The 24,676-nt window shown below is 37.7% G+C and overlaps 2 protein-coding genes across 2 annotated transcripts; one reads left to right on the top strand and one right to left on the bottom strand.

Annotated features, from left to right (window-relative positions):
* Positions 1 to 22: 22 nt before the first annotated feature.
* LOC135681012 (transcriptional activator protein Pur-alpha) lies at positions 23 to 19,906 on the top strand. Its single transcript, XM_065195265.2, has 9 exons — positions 23 to 200; positions 1,164 to 1,264; positions 9,620 to 9,722; positions 10,952 to 10,997; positions 11,716 to 11,788; positions 13,140 to 13,272; positions 14,227 to 14,330; positions 15,346 to 15,415; positions 18,426 to 19,906. Exons 1-9 carry the CDS (start codon positions 131 to 133, stop codon positions 18,452 to 18,454), a joined length of 729 nt encoding a protein of 242 aa, XP_065051337.1. The 5' UTR covers positions 23 to 130; the 3' UTR covers positions 18,455 to 19,906.
* Positions 19,907 to 22,846: 2,940 nt separating this feature from the next.
* Positions 22,847 to 23,832, bottom strand: LOC135681011 (uncharacterized). Its single transcript, XM_065195264.2, has one exon. It carries the CDS (start codon positions 23,705 to 23,707, stop codon positions 22,928 to 22,930), a length of 780 nt encoding a protein of 259 aa, XP_065051336.2. The 5' UTR covers positions 23,708 to 23,832; the 3' UTR covers positions 22,847 to 22,927.
* Positions 23,833 to 24,676: the final 844 nt, after the last annotated feature.

The following is a 24,676-nucleotide window of genomic DNA, read 5'->3' on the forward strand; positions in this document are numbered from 1 at the left end:
TGCTCGGTCCCAGATCGCTGCGATAGTCGAAAATATTCGACCGTCGTCCATGCTGTTCGAAGGGAGAGAAGATCTAGGCTGACCAGAGCCTGAAGGAAAGGTTTTGTAGAGGGCGAATAGGACAGTCGGCATGTCTCAAACAGAGAGCCGTGAAGGCAGAAGTGGCGATCGTGGCAGCGACAGGGAACGGGGCTCCTCAGGTAAGTCACCACTTGCTTCGTTGCCAAACAGAACTTGCTATCTCACTTGGCTTGATATCTTGTCGGGAGAGGCCATGCTTGCCGAGAATTTTCAACTTGCCGGTACCGTACCATCCTTTTTGTTCAAGTACCCCTGCATCATTTTTATTGAAGATATTATGGCCTAAGCCGTTTTGCTTTGTCTAAATGTTGTTAAACGTCCTGAAAAATTGTTTTTGTCTGAGGTAAATGCCTGGAAATTGCAAATTTGGTCTGTGAAATTTACTTAGGAACAAGCAACGCAGAATTGGATCTCATTTACAGATCAAATTTTTTTGCCGAAAGCTTTTCCTTGCAAAGTTCGGAGTTTTAGTATGTTTACTATGCATGAACTAGAGTATTTAGCTCCAACCATGACCTGATAATTTCAGTTCTTTTGAAGGCTGTTTTTGCATGCAGTGTCTCAAAAAATTTCTTTTGTCTGGGACGGAGGAGATGACCGATTCCTGGTGTCTGAAACTGAAACTTAAATACAGTGCAGTTATTATGCCCAGAAAGTTCTGTCCGCAGATTAGAACGCATTAAAATTTCTGATTTCTTTTGAGGACAGCGATTAAGATATTATATGAAAATTCTTTTCTGCAAAAATAACCCTTCGCCGGTTCGACTAAGGTAGACACCGTTAGTAAGATTCCCGAAATTTTTTTCCAATTGCAGGTCAACAATGCTAAATTTACCAATAGAATACCGTACAATATAGGCAAATTATCTGATTTTATTTTCACTAATAGATCTTCCTCACCTTTTTTAAAGTAAACAACCCAGCGAAAGGTTTGCTTCCATCTTTTCAGATGAGACCATCCTGATAATTCTTAGGTGAAGAATCTTTAATTTGATATGCAAGGTTCATTTTTCACAATACAGGGCTTCAAATCTTTGTAGCTACCGTGCATTTTCTATTTGTATTATCAAACATCGTTTTAGCTGTGGAAGAAATTGCCAGCAAAATGCTGAGGATCCAAAACAAGAGATACTACGTGGATGTGAAGCAGAATTCGCGTGGAAAGTTCATCAAGCTTGTCGAGGTAATTTGATCCCATCTAATAAGTTTCCATGAAATATATCATTTGATTGAAGTTGGATTTGCACGCAAAATTGGTAAGCTGTAAAATTTTTGCACCGACAAATGGGAACAGCATATTTGAATACCTGTATCAGCTATTAGTATAATCATATCAGGAGAGTATGGACGTTGTTGAACCAAAATATTGTTTGATCAGCCAACTGTTATTCAAGATTTGCTAATACTGGTGATATGTCATCAACGCTTGTAATGCGTCTAGTCCTTCGTTTCGATTTGCCAAACAAAGTTCTTATTCGTTTTGCTATTTCAGCATGTTGAAAATAAGCGAAAATGTCAGAGCAATAATTTACATCTCCTGATCAAACCAGGTTTATGTTATGTTTTGGGGGCTGATGTTGTCAATGTTGATAAATAATTAGCCATTGCCAGTTTTTTCAAAACTGAAGTAAGCCTTTAAAAGACTGTCATAAGTACATTTTTACTTAAAAATTAAGCAGTATTTAGTTTACTTGTTTAAAGATTAGAGATCATCGATTTTTATAAAGAGGAAATTTTTCCGGCCAGTTTGTTCCAGGTTCTGGTGAACATAATCACTTAAGTATTAGCTTACATGAAAGTTCTATTTCTCCTTCTGCAAGGCATGTATGTGCTAGTGTTAAGTTGTTGGATCCAGTTACAGTCATGTGCTTATGTTTTCACATCTTTTCGTGTCTTGACGAATCCCAAAGTTGTTTATGCTTTGCCAAAGTATTACTGCCATTTTCCTTGAAATTTTTCTTTAATGGACACTTTTTCTTCTTTGGAAAACTACCTGGGCTGCAGAACCTGCTATTCAAAAATTTTATAGCAAGGTATAGGAACTGATAGTTTCAATTGTTTGTGAAAATATCAAAAAATTTTGTTTGAAATCAAATCCATTATATATAGAAATCATGACTTTTGTTAAACCAAATTGCCCAGATAAAGCTAATTTTAGTGTAGCTGTAATTATTTTGTGAATTTATGACAAATGTCCTGAATTTGTTATAAATGTCTGCATAGTGATATAAATATTAGTATCCAGATATGAATAATCTTAAGCTTTCAACAAATTTATCGTGGAGACTTAAAATGAATTTTTCAGAACAAGTAATTTTTTGGCATTAAGGGGAGAGGTGTGAAGATGTCAGTCTGAAACAATAGTGTTTCAAAAAGTTCCAGATGGAGTTACAACATAACTTTTTTTTCTCTATGCTAAATTATGTTCTGCCTTTTTTCTCTCTCTCTCTCGATAAAGAATCTCAATGCTAGAAAAAATTTCTACTTTCCATGCTGCATTAAAACCTGTTACTGCATTTATCATAGATTTAATTTTTAATAGATAATTTGAGTTTCAAATCTTGGAATACCAGAAATGTACTTATGCCTGATTGATGGCTTTGGCTATATCATGGACTAGGGGTGTCATGCAATACTGAAACTTGATCACTCCAGACTGCTTGGTCGAGAGTCCTGAAATCTGTAAAATTGTTTGATGAATAATAGTTTAGGGAGTGGAAGGTCTTGTGACCTATAAAGCCTTGTTACATTCAATCTGAAACATAGACCAGCTAATATTTTTTCCAACCAACTTACAAATTCTTAGGCCGGATGACAAAAAATCTTCTGATGTTTGAAACACAATCCTAAATTCCCCTTCAAGATATGCCCCTGGTGGCACATCCCTCAACCCGCAGCTATATATTCCTTTACTTACTCCAAATGCAAAAAGAAGAAAATATGTGGCACATACCAAGGGCTGGCCCCTTCACCTCAGGGCTGCTCCTCTTGCACTATCAACAAATTTTCTCATCCAAATTATGCAGGTCATCTTGGTTGATGCCAAAAATGTAATGTAAAATTAGCTGGCTGGTTTTTGGGAGGCCTTGGAAAAATGGTGACTGGGTGTGTTACCCAGTGGAATTTTAAATGTTTTAGTCTGTAATTGGCACTCAGCTGATGTACTATACAATGGGATTTGAAGAATTATTTAACATTGAAATTGAAAGCATAGAAAGACTCTAAATGGACAATTCACAGTAATGTGTCAGCAATTAGACTTTCAAGGACTTCAAATTGTTTTTTGTTGGGGGGGGGGGGGGTATTAGGACTGCAATCATTGGTTCTATTGCTTTCCAATAGAGAGCATATCATTGCTGACCTTGATAGCAATGATAATACACTATAAGGATATTATTCTCTGAGAGTAGGGGATTGCAGTTAAAGCCCTCGTCTCCTGATAGACTTTAAGAACGTTTTTTTTTCAAGATTTCCCAAACCAAGGGTGCCTAGTTCAAAGCAAAGGATATAATTTATGTTTATTTATGAAATTTGAAGGTCACATTGCATTATAATTTTCTTAAGTTAATCCTATTTTGTCTTTGTTCGACAATGCCTTACAATTTTGAATCCTCTCAGATTTATCATGTTTCTGTTGTTATGCATGCAGATATCTTTGTCTGGCAAGAAAATCTGCCTTCGCATTTCCAAGATCAATATTCAGTTGTATTAAAATAATTACACCCTTTTTTATAATTCCATAATTTTTGCAATTTAATTCTTTAAGACGAAATGTATGAGTTTTAGTTGTTATTCATGAGTTGCAGATACCTGCATAAATTCAAGTTTTATTGGCTCTTTGACTTTCATAAAGATTTTTTTGGATAGCCGATGGAATGTTTGAATAATTCATTTTAGTCTGGGTTTTTCTCAACTAAGAGGCTCAATGTTTGATAATGCATCGGCCATCAATAAAGGATAAGAATTGTGGATTTTGACTACTGCATTTGGTATTAGTTTTTCTCTTTAATCTGTCACCAAAGTCAAATTGACTTCCTTTGATGCCTAAAGAACAAAAGATGATTGAACAAGAATAGGGGCATGAAAGAAAAACACAGCTTTAAGTGAATCATAATAAGCTTCTTGATTATCTGAATTGTGTGAAGGTCAGAAATGAATGTATACAGGTAAACAGGTGTGAAGAGGATTTAGGAGGCCTGGGGGCAAAACTGAAAGACAGAACAAAAACATTTTCCACCCCACCCTCTTAGGGTTGTATAAAGATAATCCATAACTTTTCTTGCAGTTTTTATCCTTTTTCAACATGCCTTTGTTACATTTGATTAATTCCATTCTTAAAATGGATTTCATTACTTTATGACATCCCCTAGACTGCAAGGGCCTTGGGCATTTCAACCCCTATTCTCTCCTCTTAGTAGCCCAGAATGTATATTTCACACTTTCTTTGTTATTAGACAAGTCAATGAGTTTATTTTATCTCAGAGGTGGATCAAGAGCGAATTTGAAGGAGGGCCAGTTGGTAGGGGGGGGGGGGGCGGGGGTGGTTCGCTGAAAATTTTTCAAAAACTGGTTACGAGAGTACACTGTATACAAAAATTTCAGATACCTTTTCAGAATAAACAACATAACTTTGGGGTAATCCTTGAAGCAAATTAACCTATCGCCCCAGAACCTTTTTCATCTGATTCTCATTCTTCAAAAGGGGCACACAATTTCAAAAAAAGGGGCGCCAGACTTGCCTTTACTCGTTAAGGGAGGGGCAACTGCCCCTAGTTGCCCCCCCTTAAATCAGCCACCGTTTTATCTTGGGTATTTTGATTAAACAGAATTCAAGAGAAGAGACAGAATCTCTTATGGAAGGCCACTCTATTACCCCTCAATTCTCATCGCATTAATGCTGCAAGGCATCGGAAGCATTTACCTCTTCATCCTGGCACTCTAGCTTTTATGCAAACCAACAATCCAGGCCTTGCAGCATTGCTTTAACTATGTGTTATTTTATTTGCTAGGATGCAAACCTTACAATTTATTTGGGCATGGTCTTAACTAGGAACGACCATCCTTACAGTAATTAAAGGTACAAATTCACCTTAATTTAAAAGCCAATGTCTTACTATCCTACTGCCTGAATTTTAAATTTTTCTTATAAAAAAATAATAACCATTTCATCATTTTAACACAACTTTTGATAATGGGAATTTTGCAAAATTAGAACAAATTAAATCCCTCCCTGCTATTCAAGTTATCAGACACAGACTGTATGTTTGTATTAACGAATGAATGGACGATATTGGTTTTCTAGGAAAGTTTACCAGTGAAATATCCAGTCAGGAGAGATTTCAAGCCCTTTTGCGGCCTAAGGAGCTTGGCATTATATCAATATTACAACTTTTACTTAATCACATCGAATCTAGAAAAACCAGTTTTAATAGAGAGTGCGGGAAAATAACCAACTCGGGAATAATAAAATAAAATCAGTTTATAAATAAAAATAGAAATCGAAAATAAAAATCAGTTTTTTTCGATACTGTAAAGGAAATTTTTGTCAAACCATTTCCCTATCAAAAGAGTACCACACATTTACAGCCTAGGTGAGAAAAGTTGAAAGAAGGATGTCGCCAGAGTAGGTCAAAGTTTCACTAACGTTAAATGATTCATATTTTCAAACATATATTTACGTGGTAGTTGCACACTAAAAAAAATTGAGAATGAAAGACTACAAACGTACATAAAAGGGGATCTTTTACATAAAATTTCGGTAGCTGCTTTCAAACTGGCGTATCTCAAACAGGTTGCAACTTCAACTAGGATTAAACTTTGTGATCATGAAATTTATAGGATTCTGTTGCTTGTAGCGTTAAAATGTGATGCAAATCAATTGAAAACAGCAATCTTCAAGGAGTAATTTTCAAGTTAAAGTATAAATTGGGAATATTTGTCATAAAGTTTGACTTCTTGGATTTCTAGAAAAACAATAGGTAAATCATATCACAAAACGTTATGAGTTCCTAAATCAAGATTACATCAATAAACTTTAGGTTTAGGAAACGGCTGAAAATCTACAAAAGTGGAAGAAAAGCTTCTCGAATTGGTATCTGCGTCTTACTCTTTTGTGAAATGATCTCCAGTAATTGTTAATCAGCTCTTTCCTTAGGGCTAAAAATAAGTTCCTCAAAAAGTCTGCCATATCGAAATACATCCCAGGGGATAGGCAGGATCTCAATGTGACAAAACTAACACTAGATTACACCAAAAGAGGTTTTTGTACACTGGGCCAATTGCTTGGAATGAAATCCCACAATCCATTAGAGATATCGATTCCATTGTAAGATTTAAAAAAGAACCAAGATTTCACTTTTTGAGCCAACAGGAATTAGCTCGGCACGAATCCATGGAAGATCAGACAACTGATATAACAAATTTTTATTGTATTGTAGTTTCTCTTTTTGTATATTATAACTTTTCCTTTTTACTGAATGGATGGCTTTTTTAAAAGATTAAATGAATTCGTTTTATCTCCATTTACAACCGTTTGAAGTAAATTATGTAATTTGTGCATAAAATTGCCATATACGACGGAGCTGTAGCATGTTTTTATTCAAACGTTTTCAAGTGGAAAATAGTAGCTAAGCTGTAGGAAGGGATTTAATTTTTTTAGTGCTAAATTACAATCAAAACTGAAGGGAAGATGCTGGTGTGAAAAGGTTTGATGGAAAAGCTGCAGATTCTCTTTTTAGACAGGGATAAGTTAAACCACGATTAGTGGGAGGATAGCACAACAACCGCTAGGGCTCAGCTAGGGGAAAACAGGATAAATGAGAGGAGGGGGGATTAACCAGTGGAAGGGAATCAACAACTGAGAAAAAAGTCCACAACTGGGGGAAGAGGGGGCATTAAAGAGAAGGGAGATGGAATCAGACAACCAGGGTGGGCAGTTAGGAGAAGAGAGGGACAATGAAGTGAAAGGAATAAGACTTAGAAAAAAAATTGTGGGGTAGTAACATTATCAGATAAACTCTTTTTGGTTTGTTCTTTACTTACATGCCTGTTTGAATTTTATGTTCCTATTCCTAATGAAGATTTGGAATATTTTAAGCATTCAAATTCCCCCTTAATGTGGGACGGGCTTTCGCGCCAACTCCCCAAATGCAATTTTTTTTGGCTCTTGATGTACCCTTCTCGTGTCCACGTTGTTCTTGTTTATTTACCATTTGAATTATTTCGTATGTTATACCATACTTGGAATCTAGAATCTTTCTGCAAACGATAGTACACGAACCTAGATGTTTGAAAACAATAACACAGCAATTGTACTTCAAGCTAAATCTAAAAAAGCTTTTCATTTGGTATTATTAAAAGAACATCAGAGCCATGGGTTAATATATTTCCAAATCGTCTTTTAAGCTCGCAGATAACATGAAATCAAGTTTAGTCAATGTCCTTTTAGACTTTAGGGCTGGGTAACTTTCCTTTGTTTCGTGTTTCGCCTGAAGCCATTTCAAACAGAAACACATCGTATCCAAGCATGCTATCTTTCTGTGTTATAATTAGTCTCTGCGCCGCATGGCATGCTGCTGTATTCTAAAGCTTTATCTATGAATAGCTAGCTAATCGCTGAATGTTGCTTCAGGCAAAACACTTTCAAACCATCTGCCAATTCGCTCGCCAACAAGAAAACAGCCGTATTACATGGGTATAGACGACCCAGCCTTGTTGACCGTGTCTGGTTGCACCTGTTACATATAGCCTTAGGGCATACCATGCCTGGGTCAAAACGAACGCACTGCTGTTTGAATATAATAACGTCTACAACTTCGACTGGTGTGGGTTTCAAAAGTATGGCGACCGCGTGCCCGTCGTTGCTCCACGCCGTATCCACCGGGATGAGGTCAAGGCCCCGAGCTAAAAGGGGCCCAAAATAGTAATAGCAGAGTTCCAAACAACAGCAACAACAATAATAATCGCATTTTTTATGACGTTACCGCGGATTCCATTTTGTCCCAGGCCCCAGAAGAGCTCTCGGCGGGACGGCTCCACATTGAGTGAAAAAAGCAAAAGTTTTGCAGGAAGGGATTTGATTTTGAAGTAAGTTGAGAAAGTCGATTGGAATTCTTTGGATGGCAGTCCCCATAATGAACAAGCCATTGCCTTTTCTGTAGCCTGCGCAGTAAAGATTCGATGCACATGCTCATTTACCGGAGAGACGGGGGTTTAGCTCATTCAATTGAAGATCCCCTCTCTTTGTTGTTAATTAGAAGTGTGGCAGCTGCTGCTGTGCGAACGCCTCGTTATAAGCCTTTATTTTTCTCAATTCTTCGTGCAGAAGTTTATGCAGGTTTTCCGCTCTAAAAACTATTCACAAATCTGAAGATATTTTTTATAAAGAATCAGGACGATTTAAATAATACGTAGCTTTCAGACACTTTCTATGATTATAGCAGATCTTCAGGATATGAATCTGTACATATCTTTGAACGCCTGCCATCCTTCATTACTTCAATTTCAAATTTTTGCTATCTTTTCGCCGGACAAAATGTTAATTTTATTTCGTCGGACATAATGTTAATTCTATTTCGCCGGACAATTTGTTACTGTCATTAGTATGAAACGTTTGCTTTTGCTGGTCAAACGAACCTGTTAATTGAATATGGAAACGTCCAACCCATAACCATGTTTGAATGAGAGGACTGTGTGACCGACACCGAGAGACCGACTCATTCCATTAAATACCATTTAGCCACCAGCTTGTCTTCTTGCAACGCGATTGGTTTAGAATTTCAGCAAATAGCCCTCGTATAGATTACCCTGTAGGAAATGTTTGGTCCATGTACAGCCGACCTTCTTTTGTACTGGTGATAGATGCACACGATAAAAAAATGTACAAGATGAATATGGTCTAGCTTATACAATTTGGGGGATACGTATATGGTTATTTGTCTTAAATATGCGTTTCATAGAACCATATATGGCTAATGTACCCCTCTTATGCGTTTCTAGTCACCTTTAATGTCTGTAGCATTCCTTGTATGTGTTTCATCTAACCAAATAAGGCTAATATCCCTCTTTTATGCGTTTCTTCAAACCATATATGGCTAATGTGCACCTTATATACCTGTATTTGTATCATAATTGGCTAATGTATCCCCTATACCTGTTTATTCGAACCAAATAATGTATTCCTTGTATGCGTTTCTTTAAACCATATATGGCTTATGTGCACGTTATATACTTTTGTTTGTATCATATTTGGATGAAATGCTCCCTTAATTTGTTTCTTCGAACCAAATATAGCTGATATATTCCTTATATGCGTTTCTTTGAACCATATAAGGCTAGTATGTCTCTTTTATTGATTTCTTTTAACCATCTATGGCTACTGTGTCCGATTTATGCCATTCCAGGGCAAATGTGTATATGGACTTCTGTCATCATTATCTGGTTATTTTTTGACCCCCTGAATCGTGGCCATGGTCATGGTCATCAGGGGGTCGGTTTAATCCAGGCACCGGTAACTGATGATTTGTTTGTTCATCTGTAGGTCCTCAACAATGGCACCAGGAACAAAATCAACATTCCAATGCCGGTTGTTGGAGATATACGCGATCGCTTAACCTCGTTCGCAGATTTCTATGCCCAGCTGGGTGAGTTGAATTTTCACGTGACAGTGAAGGTATTTTGAGAATGAACAGTTTTTTCTTTAGGTGAATCGAAAACTTGCTGTCTGAATGTATTATTGAATTTGGCAATAGTTCGGGCGCTAATGTATAAAGTAGCTATCGGAATTTTGGCACACATAGAGACCAAGGGTTACTTACGGTAAGGGTTAAGGTTAGGGTTACGTTAAGGGTACGGATTAGTATTTGAGAGGTACGTTGGCTGTTTTTAATCGTTGAGAAAACTGTTTTCAATGTTGCCTCTAAAAAAATTAATTTTCCAAAATGGCATAATCATGAGGTTGTTATCTAAAGCTGCTGATTTCAGGGTGAAATTTAGAAGCTTGTTATCTAAGGATTTTTATATCAAGTAAATACCCATACTTGAGAATGCAAAGGGATTTGCAAATGGCTATATAAAAGGTTGGGGAATTGAAGGCCCAGAGATCTTGAAATTTCTGTTGTCAATAAAAAATCAACAACATTCTACTTTAAACGAAGCAAACGCTTGGGTATTTGGCCACAACGTGTCCTCAAACATCTTCTTCACTTGACTCGGAAGATCATTTTCCAGGCTTCTTTGTACTGCTCTTGTTTAACACTAGAGAGTTGATCGGTTTATTTAACGTTACTTGCGTCTCGTGCTCGAAAGCTTCTCAGTTGCCATCTCATTACATGTCAGGACATGATATGATATTAAGGCAGTTAGGCCATCAAAGAGTCTGGGCTTATAAGGTTCTGAAAAAACTATTTGCACTACTATGCTAGTTATAATCGCCCTTTCTTTTTAATTTCCCAAAAGGCTTTTGTGCTCCCAGCCCCCATTATTGCACATATGCCCTGGTAAATTTTTGAAACCTATCTTTGCAACAGCTACTGAGACCCACTCTGCTTATAAATTCAAGTTTAACCCTATTTTTAGAGTTTGCTTATGTATTGATTTAAATGTCAATGTTTAAGATGAATTAATAAAGACTGTACTGTATGTGATAAATGCTTAAACGGGTACCATGTTTATTCTCAGTAACTGCATATTTGTCATGACCGAGTAGACATGAAGTCATTTGCTACGTTGGTGAGGAAAATGAGCAAATCAAGAAACGTAGTCGCAGTTGAAATACCATTAAGAAATTGTATTGACCTACATGTTATCGCCACTTGTCCCTTTTGCAAAAAAATGGTCTGCACAGATTATATAGATGGTGTCTTGTTTGTAGATCCAGCCCAGACAGGGCAGGTTCCAGAAGAAGGAAAACTCAAAAGGTATGTCAACCTAATGCACTGTTTTACAGAATCTTAGCATTTCCCCCATTTACTAATTTTTTTCCTGTACTCAGTTTTCTCTTTGACATTTTCCCGTAGCATTTCCTTTGACCTCCTTGTGCCATCTTATTATTTTCCCTGCAACAGACACTTCACTCTCCCCCCCCCCCACTTTGCCCCAAACCCAGCTTTCATTCTTGTACTCACTTTATCTTAGGCGATGCTCCTCCATCTCTTTTTCTGCCATCCTCTGCTGATGCCCCAAGTCATCATCTGCTCTTTTCCCTTCTCACAGAAATTTCCCGTTTTTATAGCGTTGTCCCCATTTCAAACTCAGCTCTGCTCCCATATTTTTCTCATTGAGTCACTTCTGAACCTTCTTTTCTTACCTGAATCTCATCCCTTTCTTGCTTCCCTTCCTACCTCCCCCCTTTCTGAAATCTCAGTCCCCCCACATCACTGCCCCATGTTTCAAAGATAACTTTTTATTGTAACAGATCCAAATCATTGTTTCTCCATAATTTCCTTGTCACGCAATAAATACAGATTTCCTAGAAGCTCAAAATCAGCAATGAATACAGTAGATCTCATTCTTTAAATGCTGCCTAGCGAAGGGGCTTAGTTGAAGAAAATATTTCCGAAACATTGGCTTGAAAAAGGAAATTATGTGTGCAGCTAAGCAAACAGTGAATTGTTTTTTTGTTTACGATTTTTATAGTGAAACTCAAAGAAGTGGTGGCCGAAGATACTACTTCGATTTGAAAGAGAATCAAAGAGGACGCTTCTTGAGGGTGTGTTTCAAATTTTTCCTACCTTTTTCTCGTGTTCATGTGCATGTGACATGAGACCAAAGGATATTAGCATCTGATTTCCTGAATTCTTTGAGCTCAGACAGAAGTTTCCCATTATATTCTTTCCAGGAACTGAAATTCTGTCCAACTTGCTTGGGAAGATTTTTGATACCTTTTTCTCGTGCTCTGGATTTTGTGCATGTGACAGAGATTTAAGGGACTTAGCACCTGATTTCGAGAGTTCTTTGTGCTCAGGCCGAATTCCCTGTCACTTTCCAGGAACTAAAATCTTTACGTGACATGCCTTTACGTGCAGGTTGGGCTAAGTATAGGCATGCATGCAGATTTGTCCCATTGCCTGAGTTTTTCAGCCTTGTGGTCACTTGCAAAATCTCTCAGCCAAGGCTGCTATTCAGTCGATTGCTTGTACATAAGCTCGTGCTTGAGAAACTGATGCTTCTGCTACAGAGCTATCTTATAAGAAAAAAATCGTGACTAAATTTTCCCCGATTTTTTACCCGACTCGTACTTCCCCCCACCTATAAGTGTGTTTTAAAGGTGTGTGGGTTTCAAAGAAAACTTTAGTAATTCTAGAAATTCAGAAGAAGTAAATTCTAGTCGAGGAAAAGCGACCAACTCGAAAATTTAGTCGGGGAAAAGTGACGAAAGTTTCCCTTACTTAATTTTCTCCCGACTTGATTTTTCCCGACCTGTATTCGTCCTCGACCTGATTTTTTCCCGATTCAAGTTTCTCTTGACTTTGTATCCCTCGATTTCTTTTTTCCAATAAGATAATCTTATTTAGTCTTCGCTTGTTGAAAGTTCCCGTTTTAAATTTTTAGACCAATCTGCTTTCAGGTGTAGTGTGACAACTTTTTGGGAATCGTGTAACAGTAGCTGTCGCTACAATGTCTTTCTTTCAATTGAACGAGTCTTTGGCTGTTCAGAAAACCACATTGATCTTCGGTTACATTGAATACAAGTTTCAATACGCGCTTGATCAGCAGATCTTGAATAAATACAGTATTTCGCAGGATTTGTGGGGGGAGAATTGAATTTGCCTGATCTCTCTTCTTGTATTACGCCTGCTTTTAACAGTCAGGATATCTAATTTCAATGTGACGCAATTTTATTAGATGTCCAAAACACTGGTGCAATTAACCTTAGGCCTCCCCCGATCCTAACGTAACCTGTTTGGCGAAATTCCGCGTTTCTTGGAAACAAGAAGTCCTGCTAATCTGCACAAGATTAGCTTTTTATCTTGTCACAATACCTTGTGAGATATGACTTGTTTCCCTGTTGCTGTTGGCTGTTCGTCTAACTGACTATTTCTTTGCCTTCTACTCCACAGATCAGCCAGCTGACCCAGTTTGGCGCACGTGCCACTCTTGCTTTGCCGGCGCAGGGGATTGTTGACATCAGAAACACGTTGTCTGAGTTCCTTGATCAGCATGGCGGCGATGAAGGTGCCTCAGATGAAGAAGGTATGCCTCGTTTTCACAATTTTATCTCGCTTATTCAATTTTGCCTCGCTTACACAATTTTGCCTCAGTTACACAGTTTTACCTCGCTATCTCCATTCAAACATTTAGGCCTGTGTAAATTTTTTTGCCTAGAGCTTCTTCGAATTGTTACGGTTTTCGAAAGTAATTATTTCTTCTTTGTTGCGACGTACTTGTTTATGGTATTTTTATTCTTAAACTTTTCTTTGTATAGAAACTGCGAAGTTTAGCTGGCTAGGCCTTTCTTTAAATATTGAGTTGCAGTTTAGTAAATCCTTTTTGGAGAGGATCGTAAAAGTTTTCCCATTTGAAAATATTATATCTCTATAGTGCACATTAGATTAATATACTGAAAGTACAAGGTGCCACGATGTCAAATCAAGGCATCCTCCTGCATAGGAATATACTAGATCACAGCTAACTACACTCTTTTTTATAAGAACAATTTTATAAGAACACGAACCTCAAAATTGGTAAAATGTCAAGAACAAATTAAGGATAAGCGGAGGCTGCGCTGCTATAAAATGCAATTTTGAACAACGTTTTATCTCAAAAATGAAGATTTTTAGCGATGTGTTGGTGCTTTTACGGTGAATATTCAAACTTGGCGGCAAATGAAGGATGTCTCACTTACTTTGTTTCCTTTCTCTGAAACGAAACAGCTGGCAATTGTACTGCTCATACCTTATTTAATTAAGACCAAATTAAGAACAACCTGGCCTAAGATTTTCGAAAATACTAAGAACAGTCCGCCTGAACTAAAGTTTACTGTGTCTTATAAAAAGAATGTAATCAATGCTTATCTCTACATGGCTACATTCTGCGATAAAGTGGTTGATAACTATTCTCCTCCCCCCCCCCCGAGCATAACAGACTCCTCAATACATTACCTGATTTTTTGTAAATTAGGCTAATCATCCCTCTTGTCTTTCACAGAGGATGGTGAGCTGCCCCAAGCAAAGGAAATGCGTATTGAACGCAAAAGATTCTACTTTGACTGTGGGCGTAACAACCGAGGCTCTTTCTTAAGAGTTTCTGAGGTAATCTGTTATACGCTTTTATCCAGTTTGTGTACAACTTTATTGATTAATACCACCGGGTACGCACATAAAGCAAGGTTTTTCTGTTCTATACAGAAGTAAGGAGTAGCCGACTATTAAAAGCATATTTCCCTTAAACCCAGGTATGTTTTCATCCGACCTTCATGCTCTTCCGGTAAACTTTGAAATCTTTCTAAGACCATCGAATAGGCTTTGAAAAACTGTCTAAAACCATTGTTTCAAGGAGACATTGAAAACAGGGCGTGTCTTTGGTGTGAAACTCAAATCATCTTATTCCCAGTAACACTGCTCCCAGCCTTTTGCACGAGGAGTTTAATAACGACATCCTGACAATGCAAATAGAAATAGGGCTTTTCTACATTCCTTATTTGTTAATGTTAGAATATGAAAGCTTTCCACAAAAAACACCCTGTGTCCGCCAGAAAAATGACTCCTTGGATTTCAGTACTAATTTCTCTATATTCAAACGGTACTGATTGGTCAACAATACCGGTCTTGTGCTTGCGTTTTTCTGATTGGCCTATTTCGATCGGCAACTGGGTATATATTTTCCATCTTTCGGAACCTCATTCTGACGTTTTATACTCTGAGGAGTGTCAGACAAGAAATCTTTTAGTATGTTTAAAATGTTTGCTTTTTCAAAGCCAAATTCTCATTTTGTTTTAATTATTGACGTATATGTGGTAAAACATTGATGTTTATATTTTGACTGAGAAAAAATTTGTTTGTATTTTCTTGAAAAAATCGGCCTTATTTTCAATGTTATTTATAAAGATGTCTTCCACAAACAATATCTATGTCTTTCGTTGTTTTTACTGTGCTGTTTAGCATGGCTAATCTAATCGTTGGACAGCCAATAGTATTAGCTCTATGATAATTACATGTAGCAAATATTACTTTCAACAGTATTATACTGATAAAGGATTTCTAATCGAGTAATTCTTTACAGGGTTAGTTTCAAGTGAAAATTTCAATTTCTCTGTCTTTTCTGCAGGTGACAAGTAATTTCCGTAGCTCTATTACAATTCCCAGGCAGGGCCTATCAAAATTTAAAGACATCCTTTGTAAGTACCTTTTTTGTTACTTCTGTTACTTCACTATAAGCACTTGAACCGTACAATGATCTCAACGAGGAATTTAGGTGGTCATGTTCCTAGGGGACGTTGTTGTCATGGTGAGTTTCGTATTCAACGGGCCTTGGTGAGGCATTGTCGGTGTTAAACTGTACACTTGTGTTGCACTTGGATTCGATGTTTTCACATTGCTCCAGCGCACTAAGTTGGTTCTCAGTAAGGAAAACGCGAGCCACGAGTAGATTTTTTTAAACGCTTGAACTATGGGTAGGTCTTTTTAGTTGAAGGGTAGCTCATACGAGCTTAGGTGTTTGGCACGCTAACCCTGTATGTTACACAACGGAATAAATAAAGACAAGAAAAATATGACAGCATTCATTCACGAAAGATAGAGAGAAGGAAACTTAGAGGACGCTCTCTTCTAATTGCTGAATGCGAGGCACAGTGCGTTACAAGACTATCATGTATAACTTCTATTGTTACCATGAAAACACGCGCTTGGGAGATGAATTGGCCTAAGCTTCAGATTGCAAGTAGGCCAGGGATGTTTTGCGGCTTCTAAGTTTTTTGAAACACTGTTAGAACTCACGTTCAGTTGATCGTTTCTTAATTCATGAATATTGACTGTGCACTCTTGTCTTTTTCTGGTTTTTTCATCTGGTGCTGAATGTTTTCGAGAATCTGTGATGTTCGGCAACAAGTATAACAGAAATCAAACACAAACTACACACAGAGTAAACGCGAACGGAATTCATTATAAATGCATTACGAACCAATTCAATATCGCCTAAGGTATTCTAATTTATCCCTGAATATTAAGCATATAAGTTGCAACGTTACAGAGTCGACTGAACGAACCTTCAAAGTTGCAGAGAGTAGCACAAGTCCACGACAAGAAATCCCTACGTAGACATTTAGAGGTAGAATATTATAGAAAAGCCAATCGTTTTCTTCAACTGCGACTGCATTGTCACTCATTTTTTCTGCGATCTGGAAGTTTTTTCTTGTGGATAATTTTGCGGCAGAATAGTGTAAAAGCCCCACTTAGTGGGTACCTGTGAACAGCAGACGTCACAACAACGGACATCTCTAAACAACAGACTGCGATGGCTCTGGTGCCCTTGAGGTTAACCTCCCCACAACAAACTGTGACACTGGTTGCAAACCTGCATGATATATGGATGATCTACATTATATAACACCTGCTTTACTTTTGAAGTTCCTGCATGAAGTTCCTGGATATTCCTCAATCCTGGATGTCATGTCCACTTTCAGCTTCTTTTGTTTGTCCATCTTCTTCGCTCTGTTGAGATTAATTCCATTTAGCACAAAAAACATAAAGCAAATTAAGTGAATGTTCTTGTGAAGCACTGCCAGGTCTGCCGATAGAGGGGCAGGGAGTTATTGCCCTAGGCACCCAGCTGAGAGAGGCCCAAAAAGTAATAATGATTTCCTTAACAATAATAACAATCATAGTTTTTATGACACGATCACGCGTCCCATTTTTCTGTTTGCCCCAGGCCCCAGAAAGCTCTTAATGGGACTAATAACTGCTTCATAAAGAAGTGCTTTCCAGGATAAGAAATTAGTTAAACAGTGAGAGATACCTTCATCCTAAGCGTAAATAAATTTTGCTAAGGTGATACAATAAATACTACAAATCACATTGTGAACAATTTTTTTGCGGTACAGAATTTGAAAATGGCTTTGAAAAAAGCAAACATTTTACAACATACTAAAAGCTTTTTGTCTGACACTCCTCAGAGCATAAAACGTTTTATGCTCTGGGGAGTGTCAGACAAAAAAGCTTTTAGTATGTTGTAAAATGTTTGCTTTTTTAAAAGCCATTTTCAAATCACATTGTGTACGTCCTGTTGCATCTATGAATTATTAAGTTTCTTATAAGACAGAAACGTAGCTACAGAAAATCTTGATCTGGGATTTGAAACGAATAAGAAAGCAATGGCCTAATGCCTTTATGAATTTAAGTTCCTTTTCTTCTATCCTCTCATCTGCTTCATCAAAGATAAAGTAAACAGAAATCACCGTCTGTTACATGCTAACGGTTTTCTTGTTAGCTTCCGCATATTCAATTCTCTAGTGCTTCATTGCTTTATTCCTAATGAATCTGTCCCTAGCCACGTGACTTCGAAAAATGGCTTCTTTGCTGTTACAAATTTGAGAAGGCCAATTCCGCTTCAGTTTCCTGCTAAGCCGCTGTCTGTGTTGTTGTCATGAATGGTTCAAGCTTCCATTTTCCAATAAATAAATTGATTTTTAATATGTGAAATAAAATATTTCTCGTGATTTGAAACTTTCTGTTGTTGGAAAATGCCAAACCACAGCATTATAGAAACCTGTTTAAACTGGAAACTTCAACAGGATGACATCTCTCTGGATTTTTTACAGTAGTGGTGATTTTAAACATATTGCCAGTTGTACTTATTAAAAGGGCTAAGTATAAAGTGTACCACAGCTAGTGGCTTGAATTGCACGTGATGTTGTGTAATGTCATCCCTCTGCTGTCTCTCTCTATCGTCCCTAACTTACATCTTTTGTGGTTTAGAAACACATTGTTCCATTAGAAATCTACAGGGTTGGAAATGCACTGGATCGTAGAAATAGCTTCAATTGCGGGCAATGGTTTAGATGAAATGAAATGTTTTGTATTATGTTAAATACTAGAGTCTTGGTTGATTAGAAAATCCATATAATTAGCTACAATGAACTAATAGCAACATTTTTAGCTATTGGATAAAACCTTCTTTACACGTCATTATTTTGATTTTTCTATACAGAAATATGTGACTTTGATATTGAATTCCCAGAAGGAAACAAGTTTTGTCCACCTTGAAGAAGCATAACGTTTAGATAATATCAATGTTTGACAGTTGAGCAGGGCTAAAGCTGCTTCTTGCCCTGAAAAAGCTGCAGCCATGTTGACGAGAATAAAGCATAATTGGTTTCAGTGGTATTAAATGGTATTAAATATCTCTCGTAGGTGATTTAGCCGATGAGCTGAATGCATGAATTGCTCAGTGAAGATTTCGTAAGAGATTGGTATAATCATGGTAGCGACAAAGCAATCGACATTACTGAAAAAATTAAAGACTATACCATCATTTGCTTTAATGTTAAAACTTAATGTACTGTTGGCACTTCGGAATGATCATCACTGCAACAAACAGGGGTCACGTTAGTTTATCAATTTGGTTGTTGTTGTTGTCATTGCTGTTGTATTGCTATTGTTGTTAGTGTTGTTGTTGTTGTTGTCATTGTTGTTGTTGTTGCTGTCACGTGTGACATGGGCTTGATTTTCTATCGTTGTGGTTATTAGAGGTATTGGCATTCAAAGATGGTATATTCCTTGATGGTAATAATTGGCAAATATGGCATAGAGTGTAACTGTGGGTTGATATACGAATGTACCTTGTAAAGCTTGGTGTCAACCCCTCCAGCCCCATAAAAAAGCTCCCACCAAAGATCGGTTGCCTAACACAGGCCCGTTTTTGTACCGCTATTGCCCTTTGCCAAACATGGTCAATTCGATTCTGTTATCAATCGAGTTTGTTTCTGTATGGAGATTCTTTTAAAACCCTTCAGACTTTGAACTGTTTTCCCGGGCTGTCCATAATGTTAAGAGACGTTAAAACACGATACGAAGCAGTTTACACGATTCATGGAATCGTTTTCTAGCAAAATCTTAATGAAATGTTTGCCCCATAGTTGGCTCCTAGCATTTCATTAAAGGTTCTTAGATGCATTGGCGACAAATGATCGTCTGCGCAACTGTTTATGTGCGACAAATAAACATAGTTATTTGTATAAGTGTATGTCCACCATCTTCGATAGCTTGTACTTCCTAACACACAGATCTTCTCGCTCAGTGACAAACGATTGGACAGTAAATCATGGCATTCTGTCAGAATTATTGTGAACTTCACTACTGTGTGCCCTTAATCAGAAAAAATTTTCTTTGTAACTGGAAGAAAAAATTGTATTCTGAGCATTAAAAAAAAGTATCAAAATCGATCTGAAACTTTTGAGATTTTTTTGATACCATGCAGGTAACTGAGTGACTTCTAATGTGCACTCAGTTGATTGTGTTAAATTAGTTTAAAAGATCATAAGTTTGTTTTAAAAACCAATCGCCAAAAGTCCTGTAAATTCTGGTTCCGTTAGTAGATATCCACAAATTTATAAGCTAAGTTAACATCTGGACCATTTGCGACAAAGTGACAAGCCGTTTAAGCCACTTTTATAAAGTGATTTGCATATAAGATGCACTGCATTGACTATTAGAAGATATATACTTCATGTAAACATTGTGTACTCATTACGTAAGGCACTTAATTTTGCCTTTATTTGCCAGATATTTTCATCTTGGACCGTTTTCATTTGATTTTGGATTTGAAAATTGTGGTTTAATCAAATGCACAGATTATTAAAGAGTTAATAACATGGATAAATAATGTGTGATTAGGATCGTGTCCTTTTTGGAGGATTCAAAAGTTTTGATCTTTCTTTTTGACTTATAAAAGTCATTTGCCAACTGACCTAGAACTGAGTAATGGTATTCTAGAAAAAACGAAAATTTTAAGAGACAGTTGCCTTCCATCTTTGCTTGAGCTGGTCTTAAATGTTCCTTAGAGTCTTGCTTCGAGATTTTAAGGCAGGATGGAGAGCCATAGAGCACGTGCTGTCCTCGGGGTGCAAGGAAGGGACTCCCAAGTAGTTTTGTCCAAATTGCCTAGATCAAGGGCAAAAGTCGGCAGATTCTGGAGAATCCAGTGTGCGCAAATATATACAAAGGCAACTTGGGTTGTCTTCTCTGCCCCCCCCCCTTCCCATCTAAGCCCAAAGCCACGACACCCCTGGGTCTTATCTTGATCCTGCGTGACTTCCTATTCTCTATTGTCTGATAACGGCAACACTGGCAGATGAAAGCTTTTCTCGCCATAAGCATCATAGTTTCTCACGATCTCTTGTCGCGATGTTTAATTGTGTGGGAATATTTTATTTACTGCACAGAGTATCGGCTTGGCAAAGAAGCTTTCACGCGGGGCAGAATATCGAGAAGGTCCGAAAACGGAAAAATTTTATAAGGACTCCTTGACTGTGGTGGCAGTCACGCAATTCTTTTCGTGTTTATTTATTTCTTTTGTGGCCATCCAACGCCGCCGGCACACAGTGGCGACTCACTAATAAAAGAGCTAAAACACGAAAAATACTCAATGTTGCAATGAGATGATCGACCACACCATACTTCATCGTGAAGGCATCTTCTCCGTTAACATAGCCCCCCCACCCCCCCCCCCCCCTAGACTTGTAATCTCCAGAAAATGCCTGTTGTCATTTAAACTTTCTTGAGTGGGTGGTGGGGAAAAATGGGATTTGTGGAAAACTCCTTCAAACCCTAACGCAATCAAAGGTATACCCTGTCCCATGATATGATATGGTTTGGATATATGGCATCTTGAAATATTCCAGTTTTTCAAATATGGTGCCAGGAGAACATCGCCCAGCCTTGAATAGAAACCACAATTAAAAAAATGGTAAAGTGAATCTGGTATATCCAGGGACATCAGAGCACATTTTTGGGTGGGGATGGGGGGTTTCGGGGTACTTTATGGTAGTGTTTCCACCATTATCTTTGGTTTCACAACATTAATATTATACTCCAGCAAAAAAGTACTCACCCAGACGCCTCCCCCCTCCAGCTCTGGAGTGCCTAGAATCCTATGGAGGATACTATTTAATGGGGAGAAACTGCAGGAAGGGAGAAGAAATGTTGGGTGTTCAGATTATCCAGTTAGTTTTAAGTAGTACACTTTTTACTCTTAGAATTCAGCCCACTGGATGATTCTTAGGGTACTAAAGTCTTTTTGGCACACTGAAAACTTTTCAATGTGCTTCAAATTTTTACCAGCAAAATATACCTGCCAAAATTGCACCACAAGATAGAGTTTGTTTTCTAGAAATACACAAGGTTGTTCACCTGAACCAGTGTTTTCGAGGCACCAGGTTCAATAGTAAATAACTAGGATTGTTTCCTTACAAAAATAAATTGTAAAAAAAGTTCAATCAGAAATTTATTAGGAAAACAACCGCCCAGAAGTTTAAGTCTCTGGACAAAAAATTTGTAATTCTTGACCTGAAATATCAGCAGAGCCCTCCCCCGTTTTAAAAAATTTATTCAAGTACCTTAGGCAATATGCAGGGTGATTTTGAAGAAGCATATTCCAATGTTGGCAGTTAGAGGGATTCTAAATAGCAAACCATGAAAAGGAAAACTAAACAGTGATTAGCTGTGAATTTATCTGTTCAAAATAGGCTGCATAAATCTTCAATGATTGAAAAAAAACTTGGTGATCTTAAGTGTACCTTAGGCTGTTAGCTGATATAATTGAAAAATAGGGTTAAAAGCCAACAGCTCTCTGGAATCCACGATAGTGACAATGCCATCACTGTATAGGTATGGCAAGGCCTTTTAGCTAGGGCAGCAATCAGTGGAAGGATGGCTCAGTTGTTAGAGGCGCTGACTACAGACCCAAGGGTCTGTGGTTTGAGTTCCTGGCATGACCAAACTTTCACCCAGAGTGGGGAGAGTCGCCAGCTCTCTGTAATTCCAGGCATAGGAATCACGAGGTGTGGCCACATTGAGAGGAAGGACCAGGACTCTGCTCGATAAGCATAGCTTCTCAGTGTCCTAAAAAACTACCTTTGGTTGCTAGGTAGCAACAAATACAAATACAATCAACTCTTTAGCCCTGAAATTTTACCTTTACCTTCCTTCCCTTGTATCTTTGTTTAAAGATCAAAGGCATGACCTGTGCAGCTAAAATCCCATAAAAGGCTGTGAGATGTGCACCCTTGCAAATTAGAACTTGATCTGAGATATCCTTACTGTGAAAAGTGTTTGGGCAGGAATGAACCATTGGTACCTTTTTGTTTTTCAATATTAATGGGAATTTTTAACATTTATGAGATTCTTAAGCTGCCAACCCTCAGAAGATTATTATTTGAAGATATTTGCCATGATTCCCTTTTTATCAGTTTTCAAATGAATGTTGAAAAGAACTTCAAGTTCACCTTTCCATCAATAGAGCATTCTCATAAATCTCAAATGTAAGATCAAGTACCTTCAAAGCAACTTGTAAAATAAATATCATAAATAAAGAGTTATCTCAATGACTGCATAGCATATATTTAAGACTCGGAGGCCTAAAATAGGGGGGCTAAACATTCTAAAAATCAAGCAGGGCAGGTTTGTATGGTTTTAAGTACATTTTGGGGAGGGGGCTAAACCCTCTCAGCCTCCTGTTTCGGTGGTCTCTGGTTTATCTGGTCCTGAATACTTTCAAGTTTTGAAATATATTATATTTCAAGCTTGGTAAGAAATTACTTTCAATAAACAGTTAAAAACGATCAAAAATTATAAAGATATTTAAATGTCAGTAGGAAAGCATAAATAAGCAATAATTTCTGCGTATGTCTAGGTCTCTACATATCACCATCTTCACTAATTGTTTTACTTTTTCTTATATTCTTCTCTCTTTTAGGCATATTAAACTTTGTTCTTGGTTTTTCTTTCTCCTCATTAATCTGTTCTTCATTTGTTTCTATTGAAACATTCTTTTCTTCCCCATCATCTAAATGGGATAAACACAGCTCTTTGCTATTTGTTTTGGGTTGGGGGTGTAGATTAGCAGATCGCGACTGCTTCTGGCCAAATTCATAAGTCCTCATTCGAAATGCACAGCCAGAGGAATTAACTAATGGTTCTTCTACATTTATCCCAGCCTCGTTACCGACCCCTTCTGTATTCAAAGCGGCCTCATCGTCCAGTTCTACTTGCTCTCTTTTGCGCTTCATGCCCTTAGAACTGCTTGGAGAGCAATTTACAAAGTCCTTCGAAGTATTTTCACTAGAATTTTTATCCTCGTCTTCTTTTCGTTTGCGCAAATCTTCGAGAAAATTTAGCGCCACATTTTTATTCAGTTCGTCCCCAATTTTCCCTTCTTTACACAGCTGCTGTGTTCCATCCTCTTCTAAAGAGTATTCAGTCCATTTTTCTGGATGCAAGACATGCTGTGGAACTCTCTGCGGTTTACGGGGCTGTCTCTTCACTGGAACATTTTCGGAGAACGGGTCATCTTTTGAAACTTCTTGTTCGTGTTTTTCTTCCAAATCAGATAACCCACTGAAAATAGCGCTATTCCTTGCACGAAACTTTGCATCTACACCTGAAAGGGCAAAGCTGACTTTGTTTGCATCGTCCATAACTAAATTTGTCGATGTTTTTAAAGACTATTATTTACCGTGCGTTAGGCCTAACGCCGCCATTATTTTTTAGTTTACGCCGCGCATTGGCAGCAGCTTATTGCGCAGAGGCTTCGATCGTGGACCTGTGACGTCACCAGTGATGTTTTGATGGTTTGCACCAAAGTACACCGAAGTAGTAATATTTCGATTTTTAAAAAGGAGAAAGAACAGAAACAATGAATATGCTCGACAAATTGTCCATACTTGTAAAACTGGGAAAAGAAAGAATACATTGTCTTGTCGGGCATGATGGAAATAAAAAATCTTTTGTTTTCGTGATAAAATTCATTCATCGATTATGTTTGTGTCAAATTTTTGAAAATGTTTTGCATGAACATCTGCAGGTGTTATGGAACCCTCAGCTCGAACTGACTCGGATGATTTACCTCCAAATAAAATCTGATAAAAGGAAAAGGCCGCTCTAAAAGGAACCTCGAGAACGCCGCAAAAAGGCTCAATTTTTGCCACTGTGCAGGTACCAAGTGTAAATGTAGGATACATGCAAAAAAGTTAAATCCGCCCAATCCCCAATCTTTGTCTCGTTTGTCCCCAATAGTTTAGGGGTATATAGGGAGTATCTGAACCTCTTTCTCTTTGATAGTAGGGGCAATGCGACCAAATGTTTTCTTATCATGGAATTTTTCGTTTTATTGGTCTTCTTACCCAAAGAATTTTATATGAATCGCTTACCGCGATTTCTTTTTTCGTCACTTTTCCTAATTTTTGATGATGATATTGCTTAAAACGTATACTTAATCTTCGTGTGCCAGAACTTAGCATATTTTCAAGTTGCCACAGAAATCGAAATACCATTGTTCAAATGACCTTGTCTCCAAGCCCACCCGTTGCCACTGAGTCGTATCGGCGTGGATGCAATAGCTCACTCACAAAAGTTGACAACAAAAGCAAAGAAACAAAGTGTTTCGC

The sequence above is a fragment of the Rhopilema esculentum genome, chromosome 18 (genome assembly GCF_057945365.1).
Source record: "Rhopilema esculentum isolate cy_ngs chromosome 18, ASM5794536v1, whole genome shotgun sequence".
Classification (NCBI taxonomy): Eukaryota; Metazoa; Cnidaria; class Scyphozoa; order Rhizostomeae; family Rhizostomatidae; genus Rhopilema; species Rhopilema esculentum.

Excerpts from the sequence above, each read along its gene's own strand:
- LOC135681012 (XM_065195265.2), top strand. The coding sequence starts at position 131 with ATGTCTCAAACAGAGAGCCGTGAAGGCAGAAGTGGCGATCGTGGCAGC. Across the intron at positions 201-1,163 it reads CAGGGAACGGGGCTCCTCAG|CTGTGGAAGAAATTGCCAGC; the intron begins GTAAGTCACCAC and ends ACATCGTTTTAG. Across the intron at positions 9,723-10,951 it reads AGATTTCTATGCCCAGCTGG|ATCCAGCCCAGACAGGGCAG; the intron begins GTGAGTTGAATT and ends TCTTGTTTGTAG.
- LOC135681011 (XM_065195264.2), bottom strand. The coding sequence starts at position 23,707 with ATGGACGATGCAAACAAAGTCAGCTTTGCCCTTTCAGGTGTAGATGCA.